The sequence below is a fragment of the Lithobates pipiens genome, unplaced genomic scaffold (assembly GCF_037356315.1).
Source record: "Lithobates pipiens isolate NorthernLeopardFrog02 unplaced genomic scaffold, aLitPip1_a1.2 Scaffold_10, whole genome shotgun sequence".
Taxonomy (NCBI): domain Eukaryota; kingdom Metazoa; phylum Chordata; class Amphibia; order Anura; family Ranidae; genus Lithobates; species Lithobates pipiens.
Genome location: NW_027507686.1, coordinates 173,116,881 through 173,142,677, shown reverse-complemented (window position 1 = coordinate 173,142,677; position 25,797 = coordinate 173,116,881). Strand labels below are relative to the sequence as shown.

At 47.3% G+C, this 25,797-nt stretch overlaps 1 protein-coding gene across 1 annotated transcript in view; it reads left to right on the top strand.

The window, feature by feature from the left end:
* Positions 1-25,797, top strand: part of PNPLA2 (patatin like domain 2, triacylglycerol lipase) — a 74,424-nt gene that overhangs the window by 37,804 nt on the left and 10,823 nt on the right. The window contains exons 5-9 of the mRNA XM_077459890.1: positions 129-338; positions 5,487-5,547; positions 19,291-19,461; positions 20,246-20,378; positions 21,082-21,204. Of these exons, the coding sequence (XP_077316016.1) occupies positions 129-338; positions 5,487-5,547; positions 19,291-19,461; positions 20,246-20,378; positions 21,082-21,204 (698 nt within the window). The remainder of the gene's footprint in view (positions 1-128; positions 339-5,486; positions 5,548-19,290; positions 19,462-20,245; positions 20,379-21,081; positions 21,205-25,797) is intronic.

Sequence of the window (25,797 nt, the reverse complement as noted above, 5' to 3'; positions counted from 1 at the left end):
TCATCATATTGTCAGTCTGAATTATTTTCACATGAAAAGAGCAGCAGTTTACAATGCTGTAGTTGTCACAGCCTGCTCATTTATCTTTACATTACAAATATTTTTTTTTTCCCGGTTACTCTTTCCAGAGGTACGTGGATGGAGGAATTTCCGATAATCTGCCTCAGTATGAACTGAAGAATACTATCACCGTCTCGCCATTCTCAGGTGAAAGTGACATTTGTCCCCGTGATGGCTGCACCAACATTCATGAACTCCGAGTCACCAACACCAGCATACAGTTTAACCTCAGTAACTTGTACCGACTGTCAAAGGCCCTCTTTCCTCCAGAGCCCCAGGTAAATGGGAACCCGATATCGATGTGGTGTTTGAGTGATTTAGATGATAAGTAGAAACGGACACACGGTCAGGTTTTTGGCCAGATCAGGATTTATTCTCGTGTATGGCCATGCAGATACTGCCTCATGAACTTTGCCTGGAGGTTGGAGAAACAGTTGTCTCTTGAGTAAGGCTAGGTTCACACTTATGTGGGTGCAGAAATACATGTAAGGCCCCTTTCACATATGCGTAACCGATTTGTTAGTTTTTTTCATTTCATCCATTGATGGATGAAAAACGGACATCAATGCACTTCTATGGAAAAAACGGATGTAAATGGATGATCATCCAATTGCATCCATTTAAATCCGCTTCTGTCAACCTATGTTTTTTGAAACTAATGGTAAAATGGCAGAACGGGGGCTTGTTCACATTAGCATCTCCCTGTTCTTCTCCATGAGGCGCTCCTGGGTATTCCCATGTCGATTGAGTCCGTGGAACCCACAGCCTGACCCACTGAGCTCTCTTAAAGGGCAACATACAGGTACGCGATTCCGCCTGTATGAGCCCTTCTACCGACGTATATCGGTGTGAGGCGGTTAATAGTACACCCAATGCGTCTCAAAAACACATCAGTTTTTGGGTGCATGAAGCCACATTGTGCAAAAGCGTGTGGTTTCCCTACGCTGCAGTTTTGAAAAGATGATGTAGGGACCTTTTCCCTGAGTTTTCTGCAGACTGCTGTGCCCATGCAAAGAACATATTGATGTGAACCTAGTCTAAATCAGAAACTTCCACAACAGTTCTGACAGGATGGTCCTCACCAAATCTTAGGTGAAGTTCTGCTGACTTCCAGCATCCAATCATGTGCAAGCCAAATTCCTTTTTATTATTTTATTTCTATTTTTCCTTTCTCATAAATGGCTATGCTTTGAAAAGTGTATTCTGATCATTTCACTAAGCCAAAGGAAAAATTCCCTTCCAAAGTAAACAGCCTATTTGAATTATGAGATGGTGAGGTTGACTTCCTAAGGGCAAACACCAGTCTTGGGCAGACCATAGATGGCACAAATTTCTTTCCTGCAACAGCGGGCCATCACTGCCAGGAGAAGACTGTGATTATTGCTAGCGGCTATAGCAGCCGCTAACTATAATCCCAAGTGAATCCTGCAGACTGGTTGTACTCAAGTTGATCGATCAACTTGTTACAATCAGCCTGCCCATACACATTTCAAATCTTGGCTGGTTGCTGCTGAACCGGCCTAGATTAGAACCATCTATGGCTGGCCTAAAAGTCTTATTCAACTTTTACAAGAAAGGATACCTTTTCACTTTCCTCTTACAAAGTAACAATCCAGATGCTGTTTTTAACATTCGTTTCTGGATAAAATTAAAGTAGAACTAAAGGCAAAACCTTTTTATTTTTGTGTAGAGTAAGGGAGGTTTATAAACCCTGTCTGCTTTTTTTTTTTTTTTTTCTCCCCCCCCCCCCCATTTATTGCCCATTGGGGAGATTTCTTTTCACAGGAAATGGGAGAATGCCTAGTTGTCACCGGGATCACCAAAATTAGTGTCCCCATCTGAAGATTTTTCCACTACTACTGTTCTAGTGAGAACCCAAAATTTGGGGTTTACTTTCACTTTTGATGATACGGGTAAACATGACAAATCGAGGGTGAATCTCTTTTAACAAGGGCACAGACCGCAATAAAAACTGACAGGTGTTTGAATCCATCTATCCAAAACTAAAAAAAAAAGGTTTTGCCGCTAGTTATACTTCAATTGTCTATTTTAACTGTATTTATCATATGAAGCTCTTTATCGCCACCTAGTGACATATAACAAAATTACAGTATGTAAATACTATCCATACTGCATCCAGATAATGGATAACTGAGTGGATCAATAAATAAGGGCCTTTTCACACTAATGCACATTTGATGCATTCCCATTTTTGTAAAACTGCAATAAAAGATGCACACCTGCAGTGGAAACAGTTACATGGGATTTAATGGGGACTAGTCTTGGAAATAGTCCTGGAAAAGCATGGCAAAGGTGTACCAGTGTGAAAGGGTCATAAATCACCTTGCTCTGCTACTGTGTAGTAGCTAAATGTTCAGGAGAAATGAGCATCATTTAATATTTTATATTCCACTTCTTCATCTTCTGCAAACTCCTATAAAATATTACACTGATTACAACATACAAAAAGCCTTGTTTACTACTTATGAAAAAAAATAATGTAAATATTCATTTGAATATATTACTTATTTGTGAAGCCGAATCATAATCCTGCTAATAAATATACGGTAGTACTTTAACAGAGCCTGGCAAAAATGACACTTGGGTTCCATGCACACTTGCTTCAAAAAACCGGACCTAGCAGCATCTTTTGAGCATAATATTTTTTTTTTTTTCTGCCTCTAGAAGCAAATAGTGAAATAGTGTTGTCCTATGTGTTCATGCATACTATTTAATTGAAGCTCTAGCTTCTAGGAGCAGAAAAAAATGTTGTTTTTGAGAGCAATTTGTCAGCAGAAAAACAGCTGAATGCTCCTAACTGCTGCCAAAAGCTGGCACAAAAGCGCTATTTTGTGCGTCCTTTTTTTTTTTTTTTTTTTTTTTTTTTTTTTTCTTCTAGTGTGCATGGAACCTAAATGTATTTTCTGCCTGATAACCAATTGTTACACCAAGTCTTTCTGCCTTGTTACTAGCTAAATTTTAATGACTTTGCGTATATTGTAGACTTGTAGGAATACTAAATGCACAGTTGTCCAGGCGTGTCCAGTGAACTGGTTCTACCAGCTTGCAAGTAAAGGGCTGTAAAGTTTCCAAGAGAATAAGGTTCTAACCAAATGAGATTAGACATTTGTAATGACAACAAACAAGGCTGGTGTGGTAATGTAAATCAATATATGGTAATTAATGGGGAAACTATATACATCAATGCTGCGGGAGGGTATAGGGCCTATTTTTCTTCCTGTACCTGTTGGTGTTATTTCCAATTTGCATATTTAGGATAATGGGCCTGGTTAAATTGTAAATATTCATACATTTTATTGAGACCATAATTCAGTAAATCCATGTTTTTAATTTGACTAATCATTCCATATTGATGTCTTTCCCCCATTTCATATATTAAAATAAGGGTTTTGCATAACAATTAATAATAAAACAATTTGTGGACCCCCCACTGGACTTTTGGAGCGGTCTGCAATTGAGGAATTTCTTACGTAATTGTTTGCGGACGCCGGGCATCTCTCGCCCCCTCACGGAGTTAGAGCGTATCTGTCACCGGGGGGAACCGGTGCGGCACTGCCTCTCGCTCCTTTACTCTGCCCTGATTCGTCCGGCTGAGGGATATGTCCCCCCGTATGTGGCGAAGTGGGAGGCAGAGCTTGGCACCCACTTTACTCCAGATCAACAGCAGAAAATTCTCCATTTTGCACAGAAATCCTCTATGGCCACACGGGTTCAGGAGACGTGCTACAAGATCACAACTCGGTGGTATAGAGTCCCATCCGTTCTCCACCGCATCTTCCCCCAGGTGTCGGCATGTTGCTGGCGTTGTGGGGAGGCAGAGGGAACGATGCTGCACGTTTTCTGGGCCTGTCCCAAGCTGGTACCCTTCTGGCACGGGGTGACCGACATGATCAGTCGTCTGACTGGTGTTTCTCTGGAGGGGAACCCTGCGGCCTGCCTGCTGCACTTGTCGGACCGTTCCATTAAAAAGTACAGGAACTCGTTGACTATTCAGCTGCTTAACGCGGTGAAGGCCTGTATCCCTCTGTGCTGGAGATCGGAGAACCCACCGGCTATGGCTCTATGGTTCTCTAAAGTGAATGAATTAAGAGATATGGCAGACCTCACAGCGACGCTTCATAATAGGAAGGAGGCCTTTCGTGAGACTTGGAGGCCTTGGAATCATTTCACCTACACTGAGGCTTACCTTCGGGTGGTAGCTTTAAATGCCCGTTGAGAGAGGGTCTCTGTCGGCTGGCTTCGCTCCCCCCCCCCCGCGGTCCGGTGGTACTCACGGTCCCTGTTTTGCTCTTTTCTGTTTGCCTTCCTCGCTTTCGCTCGCCTGGAGCCTTCTCTGTGTTTCTTCTACGTGGTCTGTCTCTCTGTTCTGATACCCCTTCCTTCTCCCTGGCTCCCCTTCCTCTCTGTTTCCCCCTGTAGTCTCTTCCTTCCGTACCCCCCTTTCCCCTTACCGTTTTGCTTTCTCAGCCTTTATTTTTCATGCTTAGATCCCGCCGGTTAGCCCTGGCGGACAGTAGTGGGTTGTGGGCTTCCCTGGGACTGACCGGTTTTCAACGAGTGTTTGTTCTGTCCGCCTGGGGCCCGGCTCATCGCCCATCTCCCTCCTTTTCCCTTTCTTTATAACACAAAAATTTGTCCATCTCACTGTAATACATGGCCATGCGATGATTGCTGCTCACCTAGGTGGGATTGGTTTGCTAATTGATGTTGGAGGTCTGGAGAAGGACTCTAGCCCCCGGTCTGGGAATGTTTTTCTTGTTTCGTTTTAAGCCTGTGTTGGGGGTGGTCTCTATATATGTCCCACCTGAGTGATACTGTAAGCTCTATGTTTGAAATTCTGTATGTTTTATTATGATTGTCCATGTGCCTGTTATTTCTTCCGCATTAAATAAATAAAAGAATTACAAAAAAAAAATAATAAAACAATTTGCTAAAGCTGGATAAGCTTGTGAAGGGACAGAGTTGCAGGCAATCCAGAGAAGCTAGTGGAAAAGCTTTATAAAGCTATGTATTTCTTTGTTCTTAGTTTAGCAGTCCCAGATTACAGTAGAAATTGCTTATTAAACGAATGCGAATACATGCATGTGTTTTTTGTTTTTTTGTAAATCGTTTTCCATTTTATCTCTTGCCATTGACAAATGGGAGAGGTAAAAAATACATTGTTCCAACAAGACCTAACACTGGGCATCCTGCAGCTAGGGAAATTCTGCCAGCTGGCAAGAGGGGGGGGGGGTTGGACTCCGTGAACCTAGTTTGGTATTACTGATGCACATAAGGTGTGAGTCCTAGAAAAGTCTTTAAAAAAACCTGCGCAGATTGTAACACAATGTATAGTATGTTATCATTGTTTGGGTACATCACTTTTATATTGTGTATAATGTTTTTATTTCTATTGCCTTTTTTAGGTGCTCAAAGACATGTGTAAGCAGGGCTACAAGGATGCGTTACATTTTCTAAAGCGGAATGGTAGGTACAGTTGTAATTCTGTGTTGCATCTATGTGCGTTTTAATGACTTTTGTACTGATTTAAAAATGGAAATCATAGTTTAAGTGTGAGAGAACATCCAAAAAATGATGGCCTGTCAAAAGAGAAGGGATAAACAAGAAACCCTCCAATGGGGGCACTTATTCTGCTGACTGCCAACTCCCTTTTTTAAATGGATTTCCTCTCCCTTCCTGTCCTCTTTTTACATAAGTGAAGGGAAATCTCACCAGTGTGACACAGATGGCAGAAATACTGACAGGGATTTTAAATAGGAGTTTCAGGTATGGTAATCGTTTATACTGTGCCTGTTAACCCACTAGAAGCTGGAAATCTCTGTAAAAGGCACCCCTACTACAGTGATCTCCACTAACTGCGAGTCCACTGTCAAAGGGCTGCCATGCTTCATTGTAAACTCAGGAGGTTAGCCACTCAGTGTGGGTGCCATTCAGAGAATGATTTGCTTTTCCTCGATGAATGCAATACCTTACCTGGAATTCTTAATTTTTCCATACTCTGAACAAAATAGAAGCTGTTCATTGGACACACTATAGGAGTGAGTAGATTACAAGTAGAGTGATGCAAATTTAAAGGAGAAATACACCCAAAGCTTGTTTTGGCTGTACTCCTCCTGTAGATCACAGGAGTGCAGTTTTGTTTTGCACTCCTGTGACCCGTTTTTAAGCAGGCTGAAGTCCGCTGTCTGATGTCACAGAGGCGGTCCAGGCTTGGGCAAGATCGCAACACTCGAGTCGGGATTTGCCCACATGCCTGGACTGGCACCTGCCTCTGCCTCTCACAGACCCGACGAAAGCCTGAGCTGGCCGCCTCCACAGCTCAGTGCTCCAGTGAGTCAGGAGAGTGCAGAGCAGAGAGCTGTGACTGACAGTCTGCAGCTCTCTGCTCGGGGAGCAGTAAGGACCGCGCAAATCTGCGGTGTTAGATCGCTTGGTTCTCAGTGTTGGAGCTGGCGGGGGACAGATGCAGCATCCACCTAGGTAAGTATAAATCTGCAAAAACCCCATATTACTTTTTTTTTTTTTTTTTTCAAATATAGATTTTATTTATTTATTTAAACAATGCCCAACCTGGGCGCACATATAACATAAGACATACAGTAGGGATACATGGGGGGGAAGGAAGGGAAAGTGTCTATTGAGTTCGTTACAGAGATAGAGGGGGAGGCAGACATATCTTACATACATTACATCTGAAATTAACATGAGTTCTTGTAAGGTCCCAATCATCGTCATTCCGGTTACCACTGCCCATGTGGGCCGAAGCACTGCGTGAAGAAACCATAGGTACACTAGACGCTTAATTCTTTTCCGCCTCCCCCCTCTTCCTCACATCAGAACCCCATTGCCCCGGTAAACAATCAAGCCTCCGAGGTCAGGGGCTAACAGTAATGGGGACAAGGACACATAAGGGAGGAAGGTTGGGGAAGGTTGGGGGAGAGAGAGAGAGAGAGAGAGAGAGAGAGAGAGAGAGAAAAAAAAAGGGGGGGGGGGGAAGGGGGGAGAGATCTGGTTGATTCAGGAACACCTCGTCGTATACTTGGACCAGGTTGCAAACTATCTCACAGGGTCCTCAGGGATATTCCTTCAGGGGAGAGAATAAACTGATGCCAGAGAGCCCATGTGGTTTTAAATCTTTCCTGTTGTTGCCTCCCAGACAGCACCAGGTCTTCTAGCTTACTAACTTCCTCCACCCTTCGAATCCAGGACGCCACTGACGGTGGGGCCTGGCTTTTCCAGTGGAGCGGAATGCAGGCTCTGGCTGCATTCACCAGGTGACACAGAATGGACTTTTTGTATTTTTTAGTAGACATGGTATTAACATGTAGAAGAAAAAAGGCCGGGTCATCGGGGACGTTGTATTCCGTGAATTTTTGGGTAATGGACCTGACTGTAGACCAGAAATGGGACAACTTCGGACAGGACCAAAATATGTGTAACAATGTGCCCTGCCCCTGACCACATCTCCAGCAAAGTGCCGAGGTATTCGGATAGAAGGAGTGCAGAACCTGAGGGGTAAAGTACCACCTCGTCAGGAGTTTGTAGTTAGTTTCCTGTATTTTGGTACAAATGGTAGATTGTAGGGCAAAGGTTACCATACGTTGAGTCTGGCTCGAAGTAAATGTGCAGTTCAGCTCCCTCCCCCATTTAGTCAAGAAGGTTAAATGAGTGTCATCAACCGGGGCGATAAGGAGGTTGTATATTGTTGACAGTGTCCTAGGGAGTGCCCCGCACCCCGAACAGTGTTCCTCAAATATAGTCAAAGGTACGCCAAACTGCTGTGGAGATGGGAGGGCCCGAAGAAAATGTCTAAGTTGGACTGCAGTCCAGAAAGCTAGTTTGTAAGGGCCCGACGCGTCACACAGCATCTCTATAGATGGCCAGTCTCCATTCGTCCGGAAGTGCCTCGCTTGTGTGCAGTTCCTAGCGAACATAGCTGTCATAATTTGGAGGTCCAATCCTGGAGGGAATCGTGGATTCCCCATAATAGGGTAGAGCGGAGAGTTAGACGTGGATAGTGGCCCAGCTGAACAGAGCTTCGACCCCACTCGCAGCGTTACCCCTATCAGGGGATGTCTTTTCATATTTTTAGGGAGGTGTGCATAGCACCAGATAGCTCCCTGTAGTGGCACCTGCATTTGGGCTTGTTCTAACCGGGTCCAAAGCTTTAATTCCCGGTGGCGACCCCATTCTATAATCCTACCGAGATGAACCGCATGGTAGTATTTCTTCACATCCGGGACTGCGAGGCCCCCGTGAAGTTTGGGTAGGGAGAGTAGAGTCCGGGCCAGTCTCGGCTTTTTATTCGCCCAGATAAATCTAGTAAACATCCCATGTACCTGTCGAAAGAACGAGGCAGGGACCATGACGGGCAGTGCATGTAGTAAATATAAAAATTTGGACAAGATGCACATCTTGATGAGGTTGCACCTGCCAAACCAGGAGTGCAGGCCTTTATGCCAGGACTCCAGCAGGGTGCGGGTTCTGGTCAACAGGGGTGGGAAATTAAGCTTAAAGACGTGGTCTAGATTCGCAGGAATCAAGGTCCCCACATATGTCAGTGCCACGGTTGTCCATTTAAAATTAAAACTGGAGTGGAGTGTGTTCATGGCGGCTTGCGGAAGTGCTACTCCCATAGCCTCCGATTTAGTGTAGTTAATTTTCAGGTTAGAGATCCGTCCATACTCCTCAAATTCCCTGAGGAGATTCGGGAGGGATATTGCCGGGTTTGAAAGAGAAAACATCAAGTCGTCCGCATAAGCGGAGACCTTGTATTGGACACCCCCCGCTATCAGGCCTTGGATATCAGGATTGTTTCTAATTCTGCATAAGAAAGGTTCCAAGGAAAGGGCAAAGAGAAGGGGGGACAATGGGCAGCCCTGTCTAGTTCCGTTTTTAATAGAAAGGGGGTCTGACAGCACCCCATTCACTTTAATTTGTGCTGTCGGGGCAGTATATATCTGGGTAATCCAATTTAATCATTTTTTCACCCAATCCCACATGTCGGAGAACCGTGAACAGGTATTCCCAGTTAACCCTATCAAAGGCTTTTTCTGCATCAGTGTTTAAGAAGACGGAAGGTGTGCTGGTTTGATTAGCAATGTATATTAAGTTCAACACTTTAGTCGTGCTGTCTCTAGCTTCCCTCGAAGGGATGAAACCCACCTGATCCAGGTGAACCAGGGTCTGTAAGTGACGGGCTAGCCAGGTCGCTAAGATTTTAGTAAACAGCTTGAGATCAGTGTTCAGCAGCGAGATTGGTCTGTAGCTACCACAGACCAAGGGGTCCTTACCGTCTTTAGGAATGACCGTGATATGGGCCCTGGTGGTGTCTTGAGAGAAGGTGGCCGCGTTCCCTATAGCATTAAAAAACCCCACCATATGAGAGCCAAGGGTCGGGAGCAGGGTCTTATAGTATGAAAGGGTAAAGCCATCTGGCCCAGGTGCCTTTCCAGGTTTAGTCAGCTTGAGCGCCAGTTCCAGCTCATCAGTAGTGATCGGGGCCTCTAGTTCAGCTATGATTTCAGATGACAGAGTAGGGGTCTGGCTGGATGATATATAAGCCTCCATCTGGGGTTGTCCCCCCTGCGGGGTTGGTAGGTTATAGAGGGTGTCATAGAAGTCTTTAAATGTCCCCGCAATCTGATGCGGGAGGCCGACGGTTACGTTCGCTGTCGTCTTAATCCGGGGGATATAGGTCTGCGTCTTAATGTCTTTGACCGCCCTCGCTAGGATGCGACCGCATTTATTCCCGGATTCGTATGCTATGAGCCTACATTTTTGTAGCGCAGCCTTAGCTTTATGTCCCAGAAGGACATTGATCTGACTCCGAAGAGAGGACAGTTCAGCCTCCACGTGAGGATCCGGGGAAGCTTTGTGGTGCGACTCCAGAACTTGGAGTTTAGCCAGAAGCGAATCCAGATGTTTCCTGGTTTCTTTTTTGATACGCGAGCCGTGTTTTATCAGGATACCCCTAATAACTGTCTTATGGGCTTCCCAAACTGCTCCCGGTGAGGAATCGGTCGTCGTGTTAGTCTGAAAATAATAAATAAGTTCCCTATTCACCTCCTCTAAGACCTCCGGCTGCTGCAGAAGGCTTTCATTTAGCCGCCAAAATCGCGTCTTCTGGGACGGGTTAGTGAAAATTTTATAGGTCAACGTAATGGGAGCATGATCCGACCATGTCCGTTGACCTATAGTGGAGGCGTGAACCGCATGGAGTTGGCCGTGGGGTATAAGAAAGTAATCTATTCTCGTGTATATTTTATGGGGGGAGGAATAGAACGTGTAGTCCCGTTCACCCGGGTGTTGAAGTCGCCAAATATCGATCAACTGCGTCTCATGCAGACATTTAATAATGCGTTTACGGGTTCCCACAGGCATGGAGGATAGACCCGACGACGTGTCGACGTTAGGGGCCAGGGGTACATTCCAGTCTCCCCCCAGGATCAATTGGCCCTCTTGAAATTCAGACAGTTTAGCAAGCGTGCGTCGCATAAAGACATCCTGGCCGTCGTTTGGGGCATATACGTTCGCCAGCGTCAACTGAACATCTCCAATGCGACCCTTGAGGAACACATAGCGACCTCCCGGATCGATCCTGGAATCCTGAAGTGTCCAGGGTACTCTACTGGAGATAAGGATGGAGGCCCCTCGAGATTTTGTTTTGTTGGTGGAATGGTACGTCAGGGGGAAAAATCTGTTCTTGAGGACCGGCAACCTATCCTCCTTGAAATGAGTTTCCTGGATATAGGCTATATCGCTGCGATCCCGCCGCAAGTCATGCAGCAACATACGTCGCTTCTCTGGGGTATTGAGGCCTTTCGCGTTCAAGGAGTATATTCGGAGACTATCCATCCTCAACCAGAGGGGGAGAGGGGGAAAGGGAGAGAAAGAAAAAGAAGAAGAAAAAAAAATTATATATATATATATATATATATATATATATATATATAATATATATTATGTATGTGTGTGTGTATATAGAAAGGGGAGAGGGTCACCCCCCTAGCCACCCAACCAGGAGCGTCACCAGGGAAAGTGGGGAAAGGTAAGGCACGAACAGAGGGGATTAAGGGAAGGGTACTAGCTAAGGGCAAGCAAAATGCTTGCGTGGCACGTCTCCACCAAAAACGGCCGAGGACGTGCCGGCCTACGTGGGGGAAGTGGCTGGGAACAGCTGAGGAGGGGCGCTCCCGGCCCTCCCCGACATCCCGGGGCCCTAGGAGCTGCTAGAGTGAGGTCCAACGGCACCAATAAGATTTCCCTCCCCGCAACCCCACGGCCGGGGGGGGGGGAACCCCGGGGGCGCCAGGGGGGGGTCATCGACTCCACCCCGAGGGCTCCGCTCCATCATGCTCTATAAACGGCCAACCTCCCCAGTAACAACGGAGCACAGAGCAGCGCCCCTGGGCTCCCACGAGGCGGGGAAGCAAGTATGTCACATCCCCGGGAGGGGTGTAGGTCCCCCGTCTCCATTCCAGCACCTGGCCCTCCGAGAAGCCAGGCTCCCTACCAGGAGGCGGCTCCCGACAGGCACGCCGGTGCCAACATCTACCATTCTCCCGGCGTGCATACAGATTAAACTGAAACCCAACAGGAACAAAGGAGGATCCAAAATAACATATAAAACAATATAATAAATGCATAACAACATGGAACAGTGAGTATCTGGGGAACCGAGCACTATCAGTCCCCCCTGAGTCAGGAGGGGGGTAGTCACCCCAACCGGGGAGGGGGGGGCAAAACCCCAAAAAAGGCCCCTCCCCCCGAGGCGGGGGCGAATGGAATCTGCAACTGAAAAGAGTTGTGAAAACTATGTCCCAAAGTCTCTCAGCGGCCCCCCAGCGCATCAAAGAAAAAAAAAAAAAAAAAACCGCAAAAGTCTCCCTGGGCTCCACATCTCAGCCAGGCGTAGTCCAGTGTTCCCAACAGAACTCGGGCATGGGGGAGGGGGCAATCCTTAGTACACATGGGAGTCGCGGTGTCAAATCCTCCGGTCACCGACATAGCAGGTGTGGGGGGGGGTTCACACCCAAGCAGACCACCCCCCAGCGATCTGTCTCAACATAGTAACCCCCGCAGGCCTAAAAGGCCGGATTGTCTGTCACTCCCGAGGGGCTCCCCCAGGCAAGACGGCCAGGACAGTCAGTAGCCCCCTCCTCCCAAGCGTCCCACGTCCATCGCCTGCACAGTGTGAGACACAGTAGGGCCATCTCATCGAACTACACTCACGGAGCTCAGGGGGGGGAGTAGGTCAGTGTGGGGGTAGCAAACAGGGCAGGATTTTACCTCATACCGCGAGCAGCCTGTGCTCACAACTCACGTGCCCTCTCCGGCGAAGTTGTCCTGGAGCCACGGCGTCATCTCTGGGGCCTCGGCTGGGCCGACCCCCACGAGGATTGCAGTCCGGAGCGCCCCCCCCGGCGGAGGAAGGAACATCAGCCAATTCGGGATTCTGAAAGGATCCACATCCAGGAACATGAATAGAGCAGGTAGGTCCCCCGGAGAGCGAAGGTGGAAAGACCGCTGATCTCTTCTGAAGGTTACTGCGAGTGGGTATCCCCAGCGATAGGTGACACCTCGCCGGCGGGCAGCTTCTAGCACAGGGCGAAGCATGGCTCTTCTCTGCAGCGTTGCACGGGAGAGATCAGGCAGGATTCTAACAGCTGCCCCGTCAAAGTCCACAGTCCCAGCCTCCCATGCCCTGCGGAGGATTAACTCTTTGTACGAGTAATGATGGAGGCGGCAGATGACATCACGCGGCCTATTGACGTCCTGTGACTTCGGTCCCAGCGCTCGATGGATCCGATCGAACTCCAGGGTCTGCGGAAGGGGCTCGCCCGGGAGTCTGCGGAAAATGGCGGTGGCTGTAGCGGCCAAGTCCTCCGAACCAGTCGCCTCCGGGAGTCCTTGCAGACGGATATTATTCCGTCTGCTTCTGTCTTCCATCTCCTCCTGATGGAGTTGGAGCAGGGTAGCTGCATCAATATGTGCTTCCTGAAGGTGCTCCAGCGCACTGACCCTGCTTTCCATATCTGTCGCTGCGGTTTCCCCCGCCGTCAGGCGCGCCGTGATGGAGCTCAGTTCACTCCTCACCTCTTTCATGTCCTGACGGTGCTGAGTCTCCAGTCTGTTGATGAGGGATTCGATATCCGATTTAGTTGGGAGAGCCCGGAGGAGCGCCCAGAGCTCTGCGTTACCTCCGTTTCCCGTGGCAGACATCAGAGGGGCTTCCGAGCCCGAATGTAAGTCAGGCGGAGTGTCCGCAAGTGAGTCAGAGCCCAGCGAGGCTGCCGGTGAGGACGGTCCGCTCTCCAGCGCCGCTCTCCCCTCTCCACGTGTGCCCGCCATCTTAGGGGGAACAGGAGGCAGCTGTGGCTGAAGCTGTGAGAAAAATTGAGCGATCGGCCCGCCGGAGTCTCCCGGTCTCTCACGGCTGGATTGCCCCTTAGGCCGCGTACACACGGGCGGACTGTTCGCCCAACCTTGTCCGCTGAACAGTGTTTGGGCGGACAGTCCGCTCGTGTGTGGGCTTTCAGCGGACAGTTTCAGCGGACAGTTGGACGGACAAAGTCTTTCGGAAATTCCGAAAAACTGTCCGCTGAAACTGTGTTTGAGCGAACAGTCCGCCCGTGTGTGGGCTTGTCCGCTGTACTTTCGAAATGAGCGGACTGTTCCCGCTCGGAAAGTCCGCCCATTTCGAGCGCGTGTACAGGTAGGCGGGGCCCGCGAAGGAGACGTCGCGGGCTCCGCCGCCTGGAATGGGCTTAAAGGGGAACCCCAACGCCGAAAAAAATCGGCGTGGGGGTTCCCCCCAAGTCCACACCAGACCCTTGTCCGAGCACGCTACCCGGCCGGCCAGGAAAGGGGGGCGAGCGAGCGCGCCCCCCCTCCTGAGCCGTACCAGGCCGCGTGCCCTCAACATGGGGGGTGCCTTGGGGAAGGGGGGGCCGCGCGGCCCCCCCACCCCAAAGCACCTTGTCCCCATGTTGATGAGGACAAGGGCCTCTTCCCGACAACCCTGGCCGTTGGTTGTCGGGGTCTGCGGGCGGGGGGCTTATCGGAATCCGGGAGCCCCCTTTAAGAAGGGGGCCCCCGGATACCGGCCCCCCACCCTATGTGAATGAGTATGGGGTACAATGTACCCCTACCCATTCACCTGTGAAATAAAGTACAAAAAAAAACACAACACATGGAAAAAGTATTTTATTGCACAGCTCCGGGGGTCTTCCGTCTTCGGGGGTCTTCTCGCCGGACTCCTCCGCTATGTGTGTGTAGCTCTTTTACTAGCGGAGGAGTCCGGCTTTCTTCCTCCCCGCCGCCGGCCTCTTCTCCCGACTTCGGGGGTCTTGTCCCCCTCTTCGGTTCTTCTGCCGGGCCACCGCGCCTGGTCCGGTGGCCCGGTCTTCTGTCGCCGTCTTCCGTTCTTCTGTCGCCGCCTTCGGTTCTTCTGCCGGGCCACCGCGCCTTCTTGTAGCTCTTTTACAGGCGGTGGCCCGGTCTTCTGTCGCCGCTGTCGTCGCCGTCGCCGCCGCCGCCTTCCGTTCTTGTTCTTCTTCTTGTTCTTCTTCTTCTTCTCCTGGAGATGTTGACTCGACGAGCTCTCCGGCCGGAATGCCAGGGACACGCTCCGCTGCCACTTATATAGTGACAATGGGGCGGTGTCACATGGTATATGTCACATGGGTTGGTCACATGGGTTGATGTCACATGGGGACTATGACATCGTAAGGGGCGGGGTCACCATGTGACCTACCCATGTGACATATACCATGTGACACCGCCCCATTGTCACTATATAAGTGACCGCACAGCGCGGCTCTGGCATTCCGGCCGGAGAGATCGTCGAGTCAACATCTCCAGGAGAAGAAGAAGAACAAGAAGAACAAGAACGGAAGGCGGCGGCGGCGGCGACGACGACAGCGGCGACAGAAGACCGGGCCACCGCCTGTAAAAGAGCTACAAGAAGGCGCGGTGGCCCGGCAGAAGAACCGAAGGCGGCGACAGAAGAACGGAAGACGGCGACAGAAGACCGGGCCACCGGACCAGGCGCGGTGGCCCGGCAGAAGAACCGAAGAGGGGGACAAGACCCCCGAAGTCGGGAGAAGAGGCCGGCGGCGGGGAGGAAGAAAGCCGGACTCCTCCGCTAGTAAAAGAGCTACACACACATAGCGGAGGAGTCCGGCGAGAAGACCCCCGAAGACGGAAGACCCCCGGAGCTGTGCAATAAAATACTTTTTCCATGTGTTGTGTTTTTTTTTGTACTTTATTTCACAGGTGAATGGGTAGGGGTACATTGTACCCCATACTCATTCACATAGGGTGGGGGGCCGGTATCCGGGGGCCCCCTTCTTAAAGGGGGCTCCCGGATTCCGATAAGCCCCCCGCCCGCAGACCCCGACAACCAACGGCCAGGGTTGTCGGGAAGAGGCCCTTGTCCTCATCAACATGGGGACAAGGTGCTTTGGGGTGGGGGGGCCGCGCGGCCCCCCCTTCCCCAAGGCACCCCCCATGTTGAGTGCACGCGGCCTGGTACGGCTCAGGAGGGGGGGCGCGCTCGCTCGCTCCCCTTTCCTGGCCGGCCGGGTAGCGTGCTCGGACAAGGGTCTGGTGTGGACTTGGGGGGAACCCCCACGCCGATTTTTTTCGGCGTTGGGGTTCCCCTTTAAGCCCATTCCAGGCGGCGGAGCCCGCGACGTCTCCTTCGCGGGCCCCGCCTACCTGTACACGCGCTCGAAATGGGCGGATTTGCCTCCTCCTTACGTGGGCGAGTCCGTTCATTTCAAAAGTTGAGCGAACTGTTTGCCCAACCTTGTTCGTCAAACAGTCCGCTCGTGTGTGGGCAAGTCCGCTCATGCAAATTTTGAGCGGACTGTTTGATGAAACTGTTTGCCGAACAAGGTTGGGCGAACAGTCCGCCCGTGTGTACGCGGCCTTAGTCTTCCTCCGCTTAGCAGACATGCCGCGATCTAAGAAACAGTCCTGTGATCATAATAGGCTCCGGTAGTCGGGAGAAGGACGGGAGCGCGGAACACACGCGTCTTCACCCAGCCATGTCCAGGCCACACCCCCCCCATATTACTTTTAGCATGCAGGCTTAATATTTACATTGGATAGAGCTTGCTTCAGGCGAATATACACAGGGGTCTGAGATTCACACTATTATATTCCCCAATGACTTTCAAAGACTCCCTTGGACTACAGTAAGGAAAAAGATGATTGAAATATCTGTCACTTAGATATGCAGTTTCTGATCCATTGTCTAATAAAACAAAAATAAATTTACTTTCACTTTACTGTTGTCAAGTGACCAATGCCACCTGAGGGTTATTTATTTGCTCAGACACACACTCTATAATCTCACATGCCACCCAACCATTTAAAAATAATAATCTCATCACCTGAAAGGAATGTAAAAAATACATGTGGGGAAGAATGTGTAAAAAGCACAAGTATTGTTTTTTTCTTTTTTCTAAAAATACGACTGATGATGCACCAAACTCTAAGGGTTCATTCTCACCAGCAGCTGTAGTGCTCTCCGACCAGGCAGAGCCACATACAGCTGCACCAAATTCCAAAATATACAGAATATGGCCAAGAAGAGAGGCAGTAGAATGTTCCATGTTATAACCTAAATATGAGTGTAACATGAAACGTGGTATGAAAGGTGGAATTGGCCTTTAAACTACACAAAATTTAAAGTTATTTCTTATGATTGTTCTTCTGGTGACATATTTGGGAAGGGAGTTCCAGAGGATGGGAATGCTCTGGAGAAGTCCTGGAGGCAAGTGTTGGAGGTAACAAAGGGGCTAGAGAGCATCAGGTCTTGGGAGGAGTGGAGAGGACGATTTAGGCGCTATGTGCTGATGAGGTTGGTGATGTTGTGAATAGTCTTGTATGTTGCGGTTAGTATTTTGAATTTATACAATCGGGTAGGCGAAGCCAGTGAAAGACTGGCAGAGAGGAACAGCAGTCACGGATCGGTTAGTAAGGTGTATTGGTCTAGGAGCAGGGAAAGGAAGCTGCACCGATCGGAGTGTAGAATTAGGTTAAAACATCGGGTTTAATGTGTGATCTCAAACTCACATAATATCAATAGTAAATGGGCATGTAGTATAGATCCCCGTTAATCCCTGGTGTCCATACCGCTGGGCGTGGATGATTGCAAGTCCTGGCTGCTCCAGCGGTGTCCGAGGATCAGGTGGATGGTAGGCACATCAACACATTGTCCGTGATGAGCAGGGGGCGTGGCAGAGCAACTCGCGTTCAGAGCATGCGTGCTCCATCAGGCATGCCCGAACGCAAGCTGCTCTGCCATGCCCACTGCTCGTCAGACGCCTGGGACGATGTGCTGCATGCCTGTTTTAACATTCATATTATGTGAGTTAAATACCACGCCTAAACCTAATGCTGCTTCCTTTCCCTTCTTCCATCTCTACAGAGTCCTCTTCTGCTCTGACAGCTGGCTGCCACCACTGACTCCCTAGCGTAAAACCACTCACAGGTCTAGCTGGAGTATCCTATCGGACTATTTAATTTAGTTTTATTATCTTTTATGCTCCCTTTTTTTTTTTTTTTTTCGTAAATATCTTCTGAACTTTTTAAGGACTATTTTTGAGCATTGACACCCCCAGCAAGTGCTCTGAGCGCTCCAGAAAATATATGTATTAGTCTAGCGGCAGCATTCATAATAGACTGAAGGGAGACAGCCTGTTAAAGTTAAAATAGTGAGGAGGGAGTTGCAGTAGTCAAGGTAGGAAATAAGTGAGGAAAGAATACGTTTTGTGGTACGCTTGTCTGGAAGGGGTGAATTCTGGAAATGTTGGAGGTTAAGGCGGCACAATTTAGCCAATGATTGGATGTGGGGGCTGAAAGAGAGGTCAGTCTAGGATTACACCCAGCTCCCTGGCTCCATGTGTAGAGGGACCAATGGTTGTGCCTTTGATCTTAATGGTAAAGTCATTGGGGGGGGGGGGGAGATATCGTGGAGGAGGAAATATTACAAGCTCCATTTTAGGAAGTGGTGTGACGCCCATTCTGTTAAGTCGCTCAGTAAATTTGTAATACGTGAGAAGATTGAAGGGGTGTTAAGGAGTCAAGAGATGGGTCTGGGTGTTGGTGTAGAAGTGGTATTTGAATGCATAGTTACATTTGTCCAATCTACTTTAGTTGGTTACATTGCTTTAAAATGGTAGAATACCGCAGTGGATGGAGAAAAAAAAAATCCCCTGCAAGGCAATGTCATAATGTGCTAGTATGCATCGCACATGCCCCGCTGATACCACTGAGAGGGCTAACCTCTTCCCCCTGGTCTTCCTTCGGGGTTTGCGTCCTCTGGCTACATGAGTGGCTGCGGGCATGATGGCATTTCTCCTGCATATGGGAGCTGCCGTTTATGTGCTCTTGAGGTCCGGCACTGTATTCTGACCCTCAGAGCGCATGCGCCGATAATGTCACGGCTGCATGCACTCTGAATATCTCCTAAACTGTACAAGTTATTATAGGCTGGCCTGTAGGTACAAGTGGTAGAACAGAATTTACTACCACTTTAAGCACTCTGAAAGGACAGGTTTTGGCCTTGTTAATTCTCTCTCAAAAACCTCTGGCTTCACTCTGCCTTATCAAAAGTTTTTTATTTGAGGTTTATCTTGCAGTTCTCACGATATGTCCCCCCCCCCCCCTTTTGCAGCAACCTGTGCTTCCTTGGGATCTCCACTTGATTCTCTCTGCCCTACAGAAACCACCCTTTGAATCCATCTGGGATATCCCCTTAAATGACCTCTCTTGCAAAGTGACCCTTATAATAGCTTATGTCTTGTCTGGTCTTTTTGCTGAGTTGGCATCTCTTTTGTAGGAACGATCCTCATTCTTCACGTTGACCAGGTAGTACCATCCATTCTTCCTATGGTTTTATTAACTTTCCAGCAATAGGTCTCAGTAGCCCAGCTTTATAAGGCTGCCATCCAGTCCTCGGTTTATGCCTATTCAAAGTTCTACCAGGTGGGCATCCAATCTGCTGTGGATGCAGGTTTCGGCTGCAAGGTCATGCTCATTCATTACTTGGGGATGTCACAGGGTCTAAAAATACTTTGCCTGTGTCCTGTACTGTACTCCCAGATATGGAATTTACAGATGAGTCCAAATTCCTAATTTTTTTGTTGCCATTGTAAGTGCATAGTAATGCTAAACTGTAACTTATTTCAACAGGACTACTTAACCGGCCACAACCTATGAGATATCTTGCCCTGCCACCTGTTGCCAGTCCACCTAATCAGAATGAGGAGAACAATGAGGAGAAGGCGCAGTCTACAGAAAACTCTGCAGTAGAGGAGGTTGAGGAACATGTGTTTGAGCATCTTCCTCAGAGACTTAATGAGGGTAAGGATGACATTAAACATCTTTCCAAAGAATCATGAATGTATAAATCATCAATAAGCCACTTCTAGTGTGATGAGTTAGAAAATTGTGGTTCTTTATCATATATGCAGAAAATTTAGAAAATCACATCAGCAAGAGCAATATTATAGAATCAAGATGGCATGCTTTCCCATATACCTTTCATAATGGAAGAAAATTTGGCCAAGTTTATTACAAAAAGTGTAAAACCATATCCCAAAGAAACAATTCAAAAGAATCGTATACATAGAGAACATCATCATTATTGGTAGAATGGAATAGGTTTTGTAGGTCTCTCAATTTTATCAGCATACAAACTGGTTTGACATAAAATAATCAGTAAAATACAACATAACTACTATACAAAACTGTGAACGAATTGTACATATATGGGGCCTCATTCACATGGTGTATGATGAGTGGCATTTTTCTCTACTTGAATGCCTTTTATGGCAGCAATTGTTTTCTATGTGTCCTGTTCACACTACAATGCTGGTGAAATGTGTGTTGTGGAAAACGGCAGACACATGCTTTTAGGTAGAACTGCGCTGCATTGCACTGCTGCATATCAAAAAATGTCAGCACATTGTACCACCCATCAAATGGGCACCAGCCCGCAATTTAAAACAAAGTGGCTAAGGTGAACCCCCACACAGGGTGAAAAAAGGATGGCTGGATACATAATAAATTTTTGGACATGATGATGGCTATACTGTGATGCAGGTGCTGCTTCTATATAGAGAACTAACACTTTCTGTCTTTTCAGCACTATTGGAGGCCTGTACAGAGAAGCATAGTGTATACCTATCAATATCTAATCTGTTGCCGGTTCGCTTGGCATCTGCATTGATGCTGCCCTACACTTTACCTCTAGAATCTGCATTGTCTTTCACGGTCAGGTAATTATCAGACTGGAATTTTACAGTTTAATGCAAGAGTTGCCTTTTCTTAAGAGTCGGCCACAAAACAAGCTATGGTGCTCTAGTTAGGAAAATGAACTTCAGTTCTGTTTTGTATGAACCACTACCTTACTCTGCACATTTAGTGCTGTTGTCCCTAATTTTCACATTATTCTGGAGTATCAGTGGCTGCTGTGGTTAAAGTATCCCCATAATTGGACACTGACACCTGCAGGAAGGAAGAGGAGCTACAACAGAGAAAAAAGGCAGAAAAAAGATGAACATGCAGATCTATGAAACACATTTTGGTGTGCCCAGCTAAAGGTCTCCAGCAGAGACTTTTGAGTCATTAAATACATACCTTGAGACTTATATCCTCTTGTGGCATTTGCCAGAAAATATGAATTATGTATGGTAGGATTATGTGTACTGCTTTGTCAAAATGCATGTAAGTACTATAGAAACATAGCCTTAATTTCTTACATTTTACATTAACCTTGTTTGGAATACATAGAATAGAAAGGTTATTAGGCATATAGTTCAGTGTGACCACCCCTGCCCCCCCCCCTTTTTTTTGTTCTATTAATATGAAAATCAAACTGATCACGTCAAAGAATAGTGAGCTGATAGAACTTTGTTAGACCGTACATAGGGAAACATTAAAGCAGGAAGTTGGTTTCAATTATTTGTTGTTTGCTTTTAGACTTTTGGAATGGCTTCCTGATGTGCCTGAGGATATTCGGTGGATTAAAGATCAGACACGCAAAGTATGTCGCTATATTCTAAGGAAAGCTAAGAAGAAGCTGGGCAGTCACATATCAGCCAGGTATACACACATGTATATAGTATAATAATTTTGTGCTTAAAGCAGTAGTAAAGGCCTGGTTGTAAACAACAAAAATGGGCCCCTTGCAGGTTTTGTCACAATATACAGGTATGCACTGCATTCTAGTACATGATCACAGACTTGCCTACAAATGGAGCCCTCCAGTCCTGTATTATCGAAGCTCCCCGGCGCTTCCATCTTTAGCCGGTCTGCCTTCCTGGATTAGGAATCTTTGGCCGCTTGAATGGATGGGCAGTGGTGATGTCACTCCTGCATCTGCGCACGGGATCAACATTGCTGTGGCATGGAGAGCCGCTCGTAAATGTGGTCTGAGCTGCGCATTTGTGGCTCAGATCACATTACCCGCTGACAGGCAGGATGGAGGTTTATGACAGAAGAGACTTCTAGGGTCTCTTCTATTATTAAAGCCCTGCCTTTCAATGGAAAGTGTGTGTGTGTGTGTGTGTGTGTGTGTGTATTGTAATATTTGGGGTTGTATGAGTCAAGTGTAGCACCCACTAGCGAGACCAATCCACACCAGAAACTCAATTTCAGGGCTTTTTGACCCACTTTTTTATAAAAAAAAAAAAAAATTCCATCGATCATTCCCATGCAGGGGTTTCAATTTCACAGCAGTAATAACTGAAAAATACCAAGCCACCTGGCTATATGGTCAGCTCTGCTGCTCAGGTTTTGCTTCAGCCCTCTTGAATTTATAACAGAATTAGTGTACCTCTGTACTCTTTCCCAGCTTCCTTGCTGTTCCAGCCCACAGACTTTGGCCCTCTGTCTGCTCTCACAAACAGAGCTGTGCAGACAGGCACACTTCTCCCTTGCTTTCCTGTACTCCTCGGGAGGGTGGAGCCCAGAACCCTGGTCAGGTGTCTAGAAATAGACCAACACACACCTGACCAGTCAGTGTGCTGGTGAATCCCAAAATCTGGACCCAGGACTGGGGATTCCATCCCACCCGGATCACTAGGAAATCCCCGGGCTCCAGATCCCAAAACAGATTTTAGTAAATAATGAGGAAACTGAAAAGTCAGTTTCCTCCTAACGTTACAAGCTCCCTGGAGCCCCTCAAACTGTCTGGTTGAAAATGCTGGGTCCATACACTGGTGGGGTACCACACTACCACAGTGTGTGTGTGTGTGTGTGTGTGTGTGTGTGTGTGTGTATGTATGTTAAGTGAATAATGAAAAATTACTAAAATCCAGACTTCTACATTTATATATGAATCCTAAAATACAAAAGATATGAAAAAAAAATATTATATATATAAATTGCATTTTGAGATTAGATTATATTATATAATCACATATCCATATGGTGCATGATGGCTCAATAGTCCATTCAGTGGAATAATCCAAATTTAGGAAGTCCTGTTCAATATAACAAATCCCACAATTGCCAGTCTTGTGCTCAGAGGGGAATTCTTACTCGGTGGATTATGTTGAGCCACATGTGAACAAGAAGGGCCAGAAAGTGCTTGAGCTAATGATGATAATGGCCGTCCACACTGAATTTTATATATCCATATACTTGTCCAGCATCCCACATTCTTATTCTGTCCCAGAGGATTTTAAAACGGGAGGTTTTCATAGTGTAAAACTGTATGAACATTCATGTTCAGATTTGATGAAAAAATTAATCTATTTCAGTGCTTAACAAAGTAAAGTGGCATTTTACTTTAATTTCTTCCATGTTAGCATCTGCAGTTAGTTCCTAGAAGCAAACCCCTCTCACTCTGCATATTTTGTTATCCGTGACTTCCTCAGGAGTGGAGTGTACATCGTCACCATCGATAAGACCTTTTACATAACCCAATGCTACTCCGCTACTCCCCTCTGTCACCTGGATCATAGTGTTAGACATTTGTGGGCGTTCCATATTTTAGACAGCAGGTGTCGCTATGAGCCAGAAATCTTACAACAGTGGTCCCCAACCTTTTTGGCATCGGGGACCGGCATTGTGGATGAAAATTGTGGCAAGGCCTGGGGGGGTGGGCGCATGGGGGACGATGCGGCTTTTCGCGGCCAATTTGTCAGGAAATGGCTGGTGTTAGCACTTTATCACAACACCATGGTTAATGTTGTGTCAGGATGATTGAAGTGCATCATTTTTATTATTATATTGTAATATAAAATGAAATAGTTCAACTCACCATAATGCAGAATCTGTCACTAGATGCAGCTTGTCACTTGCTACCAGCTTGCCACGTTGCCTATCACCAGATTTCCACATGCCACATCGCCTGCCACCAGATGCAGACTGCCACATGCCATCAGATGCAGATTGACACATGCCACAGTCACATGTCACCAGATGCAGATTGCCACAGTTCAATGCCACCAGATTGCCACGTCACCAGATGCAGATTGCCACAGTCACTTGCCACGTCACCAGATGCAGATTGCCACAATCACTTGCCACATGCCACCAGATGCAGATTGCCACAGTCACTTGCCACATGCCACCAGATGCAGATTGCCACAGTCACTTGCCACATGCCACCAGATGCAGATTGCCACAGTCACTTGCCACATGCCACCAGATGCAGATTGCCACAGTCACTTGCCACATGCCACCAGATGCAGATTGCCACAGTCACTTGCCACCAGATTCAGATTGCCACAGACGCATGCCACTAGATGAAGCATCTTAAATGAAAATTGTCACTAAGTGCAGTGCAGTGGAGTGGAGTGGAGTGGAGGGTTCCGCGTGAGAGAGAACAGAGGTGATGCGGGGCGGGCTGTGAGAGATGATGTAATCTCTTTGCTCCCCTGCTTCACCCCAGCAGTATACTGGCTGGGCTGTGTGGGCGCAACAGCGGTGAAGTGGGCGGGCGGTGGGAGATGATGTCATCTCTCTGCTCGTCTGCTTCACCCCAGCAGTGTAGCGGCAGGGCTGTGTGGGCGGAAGTGCGGTGATCGCTCTGCTCACCGCCGCCGCATCTCAGTGGACACTTCGCGGCCCGGCTGCAAACGGGCTACGGCCCGGTAGCGGGCCGCGGCCCGGGGGTTGGAGACCCCTGTCTTACAACACTGATTACACTGGCCAGTCTTCTTGCGCACAAGACATAATTAAAAAATACACAGGAAACATAATCTGGTTAAAACTAAATCCATAAAATTTCATAAGAAATCTGATAAACTAATAAAAAAAAGTATACAAATATACTGCCTATCCAGTTCATGATCATACATGACAGTGGTTACCTTTTTAAATACGGGCTAGTGTGGTAGACGTTTTTTGTAATAGACAAAGCTGACCATGCCTAGGCCAACTGGTCCCTGTGAAAGGTTTCACAAGGTTCATCAGCTTGATGGATATACATGGAAAAAAACGTATTCCCTTTCTGTGGAATATAGGTTAAAAGTTTTATTTATACTCCTTTTGGCAGGTGTCATCAACACACACAGTGCTGACTGGGGAATCCCTCCTGCTGAGACATTGTGTTCTTCTGGCAGGGAGACAGGCAAAGCTTGTCCCCACTAGATGAAGACGGTGATTATTGCTAGCGCCTATAGCAGTCGCTAGTGATAATTGCAAGTAGATCCTGCAGGCTGGTTGTACCCAAGTTGATCGTTCCTACTGAACCATCTGAGATTTGAACAGTCTCTTGCTGACCTTAAGTTGGATATACACGGCCTGTTAAAAAAAAAAAAGAGAGAAAAAAAGTCCGACACTCGGCCTGTGTGTATGTCTGTCTGTCCAACAGAAGCTGGCTTCCGCCGAATGTGCATGCTAGAAAACCAGCAGCCAACCGACTACGGATCAGCGTTCTCAGCCAATGGCAGAGTGCTGATTGGAGTGTTCTGGCAGGTCCCTCTGTCAGACCACAAATGCTCAGCATGGGAAATTGCCGAACTAACCTTGCATGGTTAGTACAGCGGCTCCGTCCGGAGCTGACGGTTTTATTTCATGCTACCTGCTGGTTTGCTCAAAAAAAAAAGAGGGCACATGTGATCTCTGGAGGGACCTGTTGTTCATGAATAATTCTATGCTAATCTGTCTTCTAAGATTACATCATCTATGTTTATAATATGACATTCTTTTACAATAATTACTAGTATGAGACATACATTTGCGAGCTGTACAAAGAGCAGGAATAAACTGACCAGTTCTCAGATGTTCTCAGCTTTATCCTGCTGAAATTAGTCTAGTTTTAAGAGGGATTTCATTTTCAGTGATTTTATAAGCCCTTAAACTCAGGTTTTCGTGTAGCAGGGAAAACCATCAAAAACAGAAGAATTTAATATAATTGCAGGGCCTACGTCAACTGTTGCAGAAAGATTTACATGTAGAATGCGCAGTGTTTTTAGGACCTAATGTTGACGGTAATTGATCAGCTGAAGTATATGCATATACTGTATTTGTATCAAAACTGGATATAAACTGATATATCTTGAAACATTTATTAGCAAACCTGTTCAGCCATCAAATGTTTCTTTGTAATTTGAATTATTGGGCCCATAGTAGAGGCAGGATATTGGCAGTAAACTTGTCTCCAAGTCTTTTCATTTGTTCAGCATTGTATAAAATGTTTATTGTTGTGTAAAATTTTTATCGGGTTCATTCTCTGCACATACT